Raw genomic sequence first — 10,395 nt, 5'->3', positions numbered from 1 at the left:
TCATCTAACGAAGTATGGATCATGACCACGGACAATTCTAAACAGTCCAGTGGAACGCTAGCATGCTCGCAAGTTGTAAGTGTTTATTTGAACTACGTGTTCACATGATGTACTCCATCCCCCCATGGTTGCCTTATTTGACATGTATTGCCGAGGAATCCCCTAAGCAATGTTGTCCATCTCAATGAAAAATCCTTAGGCTAGGTCCCTTAAAATAGATGCTTTAGGGACATAAAGTGAGTATAACGGGAACGGGTAATCGGGTTGAATGAATTGATGAAAATAATTAAATTTATTTATTATGGGTTTAAAACCCTATGTGCTCACCAAGCTCCCTAGTCTAATCCATTCAGTTTTTGTATTATAGGTAGTGACAAAAGAGTATAGATGCAAAGATCTGATGAGAGATTATGGATTATAGGGCAGTAGAAATAAGTGTAATATTTGTGAGGCTTATGTTGTTTTGTTTATACTTTTGATCTGTATTGACAATGACATCCTGATATTTGTAAATTAATGAAAATACATTTCTTCGGAAATGCTTTGATAAATTCTTTATCATATTTTTGGGAACAAATTCCGCAACATATTTATTTAAAATATACTCTGATTTTCGAATAAAGCATAAACAGATCGGTCTTTTGTAACCATGAAATTTAGGGATGTCACGTATTGGTTCCTATGGGCTGTTGTTGAGGTTCCAATGGATTGGTATATGTTGTTGGGTGTGAAAGCTACTTGAGACCATGGTACAATGGATTTTCATGGTTGATTGCATGGATCTAGAGCTAGAAGATTCTATAGACACTTTGAGTTATTCTTAGCATTTATTTAATAATTTTCGTCTTATTTATTAGGTTCCTTTTTATTTATTAGATTCTTTTTTATTTATTAGTTACCTTATTTTTGTAATAGCTTGTAAGGCTATAAATAGCCCTTAGTCGAACCTTTTTGGGATATATGTTTTGTTGAATATTGAAATAAAGAACTTTGTTTCTTTTAAATTGCTTACCCGTTCTTTGTCAATTCTAGATCATGTTTTCTAGGTTGATTCGAACTCAAATCAATAGGTATCGATCTGTTTTCATCCATACTAAATCTATAGGTCTATATTGTTTATCAAATCTATCTTTTCTATTTTTCTTGCCGATTAAGTTATCTTTGTTGTTGTTTTCTTATGTTATTTTTTGAATATTCGTTGCGTTCATAAAACTAGAAAATCTAAAAGGAAGTTACCCCCCCCCCTTCTTTCCGTACACGTATCATACGTGGTATCAGAGACCGGTTCTGATCGACCATTGAGTTTATTTGATTTTCTTTGTTGTTTAAAAAATTGAGTTTTTGTTAGATATGAAATTCTTGCTGAGTTTAAAGTTTTTCTTGTTTCCTGTCCAATGTGATTGGCGATTTATTGTTGCAAATTGTGTTGTTATTGTGATTCAGCAAGTTCGATTTTCACATTATTACTGTTGAAGGTTGAAATTGTTGGATTGGGTGTCTAAACCCATAACTATAATTGGTATGTACTTGACCCGAGAATAGCATGGTTCATTTTGGGTTGCATTCACAAGAACAATCCGATAGTATAAATATTTGAAAAAGAGGTTGCTCATGATTTATTAATATATTATAAGTATAATATATTAATTGAGGAGTCATATTATTTAATTAGTATTGATCAAGAATTAATTTAGAATTAATTTAATGATCAAAAGAGACAAATTAAATTTACAGGGGTTAATTGTGTAAATCAATGATATATATACGTTGGGCTAATAATCTATGATTGATTAGTGATGGGTTAAGCTTATGTAAGTATCCATATAGTATTAGTCCATTACAAGCCCAAGTGTAAGAATTAGGGTTTACACATAACCCTTGGAATTCTACAATATATATATATATATATATATATATATATATATATATATATATATATATATATATATATATATATATATATATATATATATATACACTTAATAGAACTTGGCGAATTTGGATTTATGGACATTTCTTAATACCATTTTTGTGTAAAATTAAGCATGAAAAGTCAACTACAAAGTAAAGTGGCATAAATTTAAATTTAGAATATAGTTGGACATTAAGTTAGAAATCACAGACATGGAATTGATTGGAGCTTGTATACTTTAACGGGAAATGAATTGTAATGTCTATTGCTATTATGTGTAAAGAGGCACAAGTATCTTGTTACAATGGATAAAGAAATGTACTGTGTATTGGTAATTATATTTAAAAAATGAAGCACGTTACATATACTGGCAAAAGGAACAAAGTAGTTTTCAATTCTGTAATTTCGTGCTGCTTTTAAATTTCTATTTGGATCTTTTTTTTCTTCCAAATTTGACCCATCTATTCTTGCTTAATCATCAGATTGCTTTTTGTTAAAAATTAGAGTTGTAAACCTTTTTTTAATTGTTTTAACCGACAAAAACCAATTGTATATTTTTATATGTTTTTTTATTTTGTGTTCAGTTAGAGGGTCCATTTATGTTGACCCCTTCATGCCTCAGATTATTTAAAGGTTGTCATCTCAATTGCACCCCTTAGCTAGCAGTTAAATCATAAAGTGTAACTTTTTTTTAAAAAAAAAAATTATCCCTGTAAAAGGTCAATGTAAATGTTTTTTTAAGATATGCTCTAACTGGGACATAAAACATAAATAGTGTAAGCTACCATTCCAGATTAACAATGAAAATACAATGTTATTACAGGTTAAATGGAAATAAATGAAAGATTGAAAGTACACTGGCATACAAGATTAAAATCAAAGTAGGATGCTATAACTTAAAAACATAATTAACATATGGAGTGTAGTAAAATTCAAAAGGAAAATCTCCAATAAAGTCCTAAAATTTTGGTCCGGTTTACGTTTTAGTCCTAAACTAATTTTTGTTTACGAAAAAGTCCTAAAAACCAGCAAAAATATGCATTTTGACCTTTTTTGACTGGTTGGAACCGTCAACAAATTAATTTGGGACTATTTCATAAACTGATCCAAAATATTGGGACTATTTCACAAAATGACCCAAAATATTGGGACTTTTCTGCAAAAAAAATATTAGAAATTTTCTGCAAACAAAAACCTTATTATTATTATTATTATTATTATTATTATTATTGTTATTATTATTATTATCCAACAGATCCACAATAAATATTTATATTGGTGACCCATATCAAAATTAAAAAACATTAATTAAAATATCTTATATAATAGAAAGTAATATGACTTTTTTGCTTTATCACACAATATCTACTACGTTTTCAAAAAAACCACAAGGATCAAATAATGAAAAAGAGCAACACACATGTTGGTAATTTAAATAGTTACACACAACACATACATGCATATCACACGCTCACTATTTGTAAACAATTTGAAAAATCAGTAGCTTCCTTTAAATTGTTAAATATTAATATTCTAAATTAAAAACAATAATAACAAATGTGAAATGATCATATATAAAGTTAGAATATACAAACAGACATTCATAATTTTAATGCTTAAAGCATTACCATCCACTCAATTTTCACCTTTATAAAATGTTTTTAATATTTTTTAAATTTAAATATATTTATATGTATTATTAACAATATTAATAATAACAAAATTAAAAAATAGTATCATTATTTATATTTTTAATAATAATAATAATAATAATAATGATAATAATAATAAGGTTTTTGTTTGCAGAAAAGCCCTAATATTTTTTGTTTTTGCAGAAAAGTCCTAATATTTTGAATCAATTTATGAAATAGTCACAAATTAATTTGTTACCGGTTTCAACCAGTCAAAAAGGGTCAAAATGCAAACTTTTGCCGGTTTTTAGGACTTTTCCGTAAACAAAAATTAGTTTAGGACTAAAACATAAACCGAGACAAAATTTTAGGACTTTATTGGAGATTTCCCAAATTCAAAACTATAAACATGTTATATGTATGGATGTGCCAAATTTTGATAATTAGCGAAGAGTAGAAAAAAAAATGTTAGCAACATTATGCATTTTTGCATTCATTAAAATATGATTTTTTATGGTGTTTATAGTTGGGGAAGTGATTCGTACATAACAGTTTTTTGTCATACACAACATTTGATGCATTATAGAGTTGTACAATACAACATTTTAAAGCACAAATTGTTATGTACGGAGAAAAATTATTATGTACAAATCAGTTCATTTATACTTGGGATCATTGAAATACAATATTGTTAAACAGAATCATATTATTGAAACAGAATTTATGGAGACTTTAATGTTGATGGTTAGACTGGTAATTGAAGTTTGATTGGATGTATGCAGATTCTATGGCTCAACGGTAATAAAGTAATTTCACTTGCAATGAAAGTGAGTGAGAAAATGAATTGTTGAAGCGTTGAGGAAATATCATGTGGCAATAAAAATGAATCTTTTATTAGAGTAGGAGATGAGATTTTTGCTAAAAAAAGAGAAGTTGGCTTGTTCAAGGATAAATTTGTCATTTATAGTCCAAGTAAGTTATTTTTATTAAAATCTTTAAAATTAAATTAAAAATGTTAAATAAAAATGGCGATTTAATGATTGTCAAAAAAATTTACAACTTAAATTAATATTATTTATTTATGTCAAATATAAATTATTGAAAATAATAGTTGTTAATCAAAAAGGATAATTGTTGATAAGATTAATTAAATTTGACAATTTTTAATTAAATGTTTATTTTTTAATTAAAGATAATAACACGTTTTTTTTGGCAACGACAACAATGAAATATTTTAAATTTGAACTTAGAAGACAACAAATTCTTAAATAAAAAAATGCACTCTCATTTTAAACTCAAACTGCATTGTACTTATAATTTCAAATCAAACCAATAACAAACTTTTATTTTAACCCCTGCATTAACATGATTTTCCAACCTAAAACAAAAACCTACAATATAGATATACTTTAATGGGAAAATATGTGTCGGTTCTTTAGAAATTAACATGTTCTAATAATAAACTAATAGCCGAAAGGGAAGTCACCGCCCTAAAAAAAACTATTCACCGTCTCATATATGTTTCCGATACAAAACTAGCTGATGTAAGTAAACTATTCATCTAGAAAAAATTACTAACCAACCGTCAAAAGTAATAAAAATTTGAAAGAAAACTAGCCCGTTCGGTTCATGGATTGCTACGGAATAACAAAGAAACGAAATTTAAAATCCATAAATAAGCGTGTTTGGCTTACAAAAGAAAAGGAATTTGTTTTCATTATCTACAATAATACTACTCATTTACAAATCATTAGTTAATTATAAAGAAACTACATTCCATCCTATATCTTTCACAAAAAAGACAAAAACGACCTTCCTTCCCGGTGCAAAACTACTTATGCGAACTCTTTCAAATCACAATCAAAGACATGATTAATATCTCCTTCGATTAAGTTATTTCAAGTGATTATTTATCTCTAAAACGATAGCATGTCAAACTATATTATCATTTGATCATTGCAATTCTGGTTCGCCATTCTAGGGCTTTATTGCATTATCTTTGTTCCTGCATAATCTTTGTTGACAAGTAAGCATATCAATTCCTTCTATTTTCTGCAATTACTTGTTCTTCACCCTCATTTTGTATACTTTGTAGTTCGATTTTTATCTTTACAAGATAGGAACTAACCTAATTTTTATGCATCGTTGTTCTTTGAGTATGCCAATATTACTTGGATTTTTTTAATATGATGTATTGGTAGGCATGTTGGAATTTTTATTTTGATTTTATTAATGGATGATATGCAATTTATTGTTTTATAAGCTTGCATATAAGGTGTGTGCGTTTTTGCCTATGTGAATTATTTTTAATAGACGGGGCATGCTTTGAGATTGTGGAGAAGATGAGAAAATATAACCTCATAATTTTGTAAAATATTTTCATAATAAAAAAATAATTTAAGGAAATTAGTTTAACTTTATTAAGAAAAGAATAAGTTTCAAAATTCATTTAAATGGTATTTTGGTCATATTACATGAATTTCTTTCCGATTCCTTTGACAAATAAGCAAACCAAACATAAAATATATTTAATTTCATATCAACCAAACACATATCAGATTCTAATTCATTTGGATTTCATTCCTTAAAAAAAATTAATATGAACCAAACGCCACCTTATGAAGGGAAAACATATGAGCTTGTAGGATTGATGAAAGATAAAGGGAAAACATATATGAATTCATATTCTTTACGTGAGACATAATCACCAGATTGTTTTGAGGACATGTCATTGAAGCCCAAATCATAAATTCTAAGTAAAAAAATGATTAAAGGTACTAGTAACATAAAAAGGTTCTTTAACAATTATAGATATACATATATTTCATTGTTTTTTTTATATTTTCGTTACCAATAACGTTAAATTTGTTTTTGTTACTTCGTATTTTTTGATACATTTATATGTTCTTCATATTTTACCAGGTTATAATCTAATTTTGCACGGGTCATAATAGCGATGTCTCGTTAAAACGAAAAATAAAAAATAAACATGTAATTTCTAGGGCTTTTTTATGTTACGTGTTGCGATGAATGCGCGTACGAAATCTTGATATTACGAATGCGTTTGAACTAGAGATTACCAAAAGAAAATTGAAGTATAGAATTTGGATTCGAATTTTGCATATTCATACGAACCTTGATCTCATCATACTACAACATCAAATCTGAGAAGTTTGAGATCTCTCCGGCAACCATGGGAGCGGCGGCGAGCTCGTCTACCTCGGTACTTTTCTTCCTCTTACGAGCATATATATATATAAACATCGTCGCCTTCCATCCGAACTCACTTGCTTTCTATCTGTTTATTTTGTACGGGGGAGAATTTTCATTATCGTATATGTATGAGACTGAAAATGTGAATCTGGATTAGGAGAAATAGAGATCGAGCTCGCTGACGGTTGGGGAAAAAGTATGTGCGGCGTTGATACCGTGTGCGGTGGTACTTGAGATTCTGATCTACGGCTTTGCGTCTTGTTTCGATGATCGAAGAAGCTCTCCGGTTAAGCCGGGTCACACTTTTGACGACGTCACTCGTCTCGCTCATAATTCTCCATGTCCGTTTTCGTATTCCATTTCCTTCCTAATTTTTGTTACTAAATTCTGAATGTTATGATCAGTTTCGGATATTCTAATACTGGAAATTGTTACAGTTTCGGTTAATGAAGTGGAAGCATTGCGCGAATTGTTCAATCGGTTGAGCAATTCGATCATAACCGATGGGCTCATACACAAGGTATGCTAATTAGCTATTGCAATTTCCTATCTCCTTCAGTTACCTCAAATATCTTCATTCTTCTCACTTAATTTCACCAAATTTCTTCTCAATTACTTCGTCTAAATACCTGATTGCAACATTCCTCAAAAGCATCAAAACCTAAGTATTTTCAATTGTAGGTAGTAATTGAGTTTACATAAAGCTACAGAAATTGCACGATTATGGAGAAGCTCCAACTGGCAATAACACTTTACGTTTTTATTGTTTCTTTACATAAAGGAGGAGCTCCAATTAGCTTTACTCAATTCAGCAGGTGGAGAGAATCTTTTCTTGAACAGGGTAAATCCTTACTTAAACTCACAATTTACTTCACAATCAGACAAAACTGATGACATTTTTTGATTGAAGATTCGATAATCTTTTATATCATGTTCTTACTCATATCCAGGTTTTCGATCTATTTGATGAGAAGCAAAATGGTGTTATTGAATTCGAGGAGTTTGTCCATGTCTTAAGCATCTTCCATCCTCATGCCCCAATGGAACAAAAAATTGATTGTAAGTTTTGACAACCTACTTCCACTTCCAGGTGGATCATTTTCTTTTTTACCTTTTCTCATGTTTTCCTTTCTGCAGTTGCCTTCAGATTATATGATTTAAGACGAACAGGGTTCATAGAAAGAGAAGAAGTAAGTTATTATTCTCTTTTTCATCTCGAAAACTCTTTTCTAGTCTTTACTCATTAATAACTTATGTTTTATCAGGTTAAAGAAATGATTGTTGCTACTTTAAAGGAAACCGGAATGGTTCTTTCTGAAGAAATTCTTGAAGAGATAATCGATAATGCAAGACTTCTTCTCACTTCTCAGAATCAACTACTATTTCTTCTTCTTCTTCTTCTTGTAATTAGATCCACATTCTTTGATTTTGACTTGTGTGCTTTTGTTCTCAGACTTTTGCTGATGCGGATGCTGACATGGATGGAAGAATCAACAAAGATGAGTGGAGAAACTTTGTTATACGACGACCCCAACTCTTAAAAAACATGACTCTTCCATCTTTAAGGTACCATTGTCACTTTTCAGTTAAAAAGGGTATTTCTGTAATTAGTTTGTGAAGGTTTATGTTGACTTTTTTTTTTTTTTTTTTTTCATTTGTTAGGGATGTGACAACAGCGTTTCCAAGTTTTATATTCAACACGGGAGTAGATGATTGATTGACAACAAAAATTTATCATTTTTTTGGATAGTTTTAATACTCATTTTTATGGAGTTTGTGGTTTTGTATCTAAATTGAATTTAAGTTTTATTTGTTGTTTTAATATGAAAACTAGCACACCATCATTCTTCTTTCCATTGTATTCAATAATATAAATCCATCATGACCTACTTCATGAAGAAAACAACAATAACAACAATCCAATTTTCACACCTTTATACAACATTCAAGCAAATATGTAAGGGATAAACCAAAATACAACATTACCAAATGTACAATTCCAAGTGTATTTATTATATGTCTACAAGGTGGGGATAGACTTTGAGCGGATGAATTGTTTGAGTATGGCTTTTTCTTCATCGATTCGTTTTTTCTCTTGAGGATCTTTTGTTTTCACTTTTCTTTTCTCCTCCAATATCCACTTGAAGAGCTCTATCTGTTCATCAATGGGGATTGGTTTCACCGGCTTTGGGGCGGCAGGAGGAGACACGGTGGCGGTTGATATGGCAGTGGATGTAACCACAGTTGCAGGCACCTCTCCCTCTGTCTTCTCCTCTTTAGTTGTTCTTGTGAAAAGGTAAGCTATAAAACACAATAAATGGCATGAACAAGTTTTTACTTTATTAAGGGGTTGGAATCATTCAGCTTCATAAAAGGTCTACTCAGATTTTGCCATAAAAATGCATAAATATTATAAGGCGAGAATAATTAACTTGTCATCGACGCCATTGTTGATGCCTTTTTGGATGACATCGACTAAAATTTGAGTCGATCAAACCTTTTATTCTTCTGGTTGAACACACAAAATAAGAATCTAGAGACCCTAATTTTCATTTTGAATCCTAAATCGAAAGAAATCATCGATGCTAATTTCAAACACAAAGTCGAACGCATAACAAAAGCAAAAAGGTACTGACAAATCTTATCTGTAATCGATAATCGAAAACATACGCAAATAATCAGATTTATCATCATGAATAGAAAAACCTAAATATGTTTTCTATAAAGGTATTTATGAAGTGTACCTCCGATGGAAAAATTGACAGCGAGAAGAAGAGGCCAGATGAATTTGTAACGGCGGCCGAGCGACTCCTTGGGTGGTGGTGGTGGTGGCGGCTGAATGTTGGTAGAAGAAGAAGCAGAAGTAGCAGATTGAGTAGCCATTGACGACGCCGGTGACGGAGATGAGAGATGTGGTAGACAGACGTTTCTTCGATTGAGCTGTTTCTTACATATGACCACGATTGCTTTTTTATTCTTTTTTCTTAAAAGAAAATTAAAGCATTTTCAATAGAGATTACAACAAATTTTGAGTCTATTGAAGTTTTAAAATCCAATGCACTTTATTTATTTAAATAGAAATAGATTGATATTTTTAATAAAATCCAATTTTTTTATATAAATGAGTTATCATGTTAATTTGTTTATGTAGTATGCGATCCAACTTATTACATAAATTGGTTAAATTTGGGTTCACTCATATATATATATATATATATATATATATATATATATATATATATATATATATATATATATATATATATATATATATATATATATACTAACCGTTACCCGCGCACAACGGCGGGGACAAATAACTTCTTTCAACGATATGTTTTAAAGAAAAATGTTATGTTCCAAAAGAAAGTTCATATCGTGGGTGAGAGGAAGAGCGGTAATCGTGATAGTGGTTGATTGAAGGCGGAAGGAGGCAGAGTGGCTGTGGCGGTGGTGGTTATACTGTCTTGGTTACTGGTTAGGGTTCTTCGAGAGAGTGTGTGTATATTTTTTACTTTGAAGGGATTACGAAGATAGATATTATGAGATGACTTGTTACCAATGTGAGAGAAGAGATCATCTATAAATTGTTGACATTGACCGCTTCAAATGGCTGAAGTGTTGAGATTGACGGGTTCA

The 10,395-nt window shown here is 30.3% G+C and overlaps 2 protein-coding genes across 2 annotated transcripts; one reads left to right on the top strand and one right to left on the bottom strand.

Moving 5' to 3' along the window:
• Positions 1 to 6,542: 6,542 nt before the first annotated feature.
• Positions 6,543 to 8,610, top strand: LOC145042852 (calcineurin B-like protein 10). The gene is made up of 9 exons (XM_078991352.1): positions 6,543 to 6,766; positions 6,923 to 7,097; positions 7,194 to 7,276; positions 7,538 to 7,597; positions 7,707 to 7,815; positions 7,894 to 7,946; positions 8,022 to 8,102; positions 8,210 to 8,322; positions 8,419 to 8,610. The coding sequence occupies exons 1-9, from the start codon at positions 6,737 to 6,739 to the stop codon at positions 8,471 to 8,473; spliced, it is 759 nt and encodes a 252-aa protein (XP_078847478.1). The 5' UTR covers positions 6,543 to 6,736; the 3' UTR covers positions 8,474 to 8,610.
• A 55-nt stretch (positions 8,611 to 8,665) lies between these two features.
• On the bottom strand, positions 8,666 to 9,777 carry LOC145042853 (uncharacterized). Its single transcript, XM_078991354.1, has 2 exons — positions 9,501 to 9,777; positions 8,666 to 9,057 (listed from the first exon to the last, which is right to left on the bottom strand). The coding sequence occupies exons 1-2, from the start codon at positions 9,637 to 9,639 to the stop codon at positions 8,777 to 8,779; spliced, it is 420 nt and encodes a 139-aa protein (XP_078847480.1). The 5' UTR covers positions 9,640 to 9,777; the 3' UTR covers positions 8,666 to 8,776.
• Positions 9,778 to 10,395: the final 618 nt, after the last annotated feature.

This window comes from Lactuca saligna, chromosome 4, assembly GCF_052625555.1.
Source record: "Lactuca saligna cultivar CGN05327 chromosome 4, ASM5262555v1, whole genome shotgun sequence".
Lineage (NCBI taxonomy): Eukaryota > Viridiplantae > Streptophyta > Magnoliopsida > Asterales > Asteraceae > Lactuca > Lactuca saligna.
This window is presented reverse-complemented; position numbering and strand designations above follow the sequence as displayed.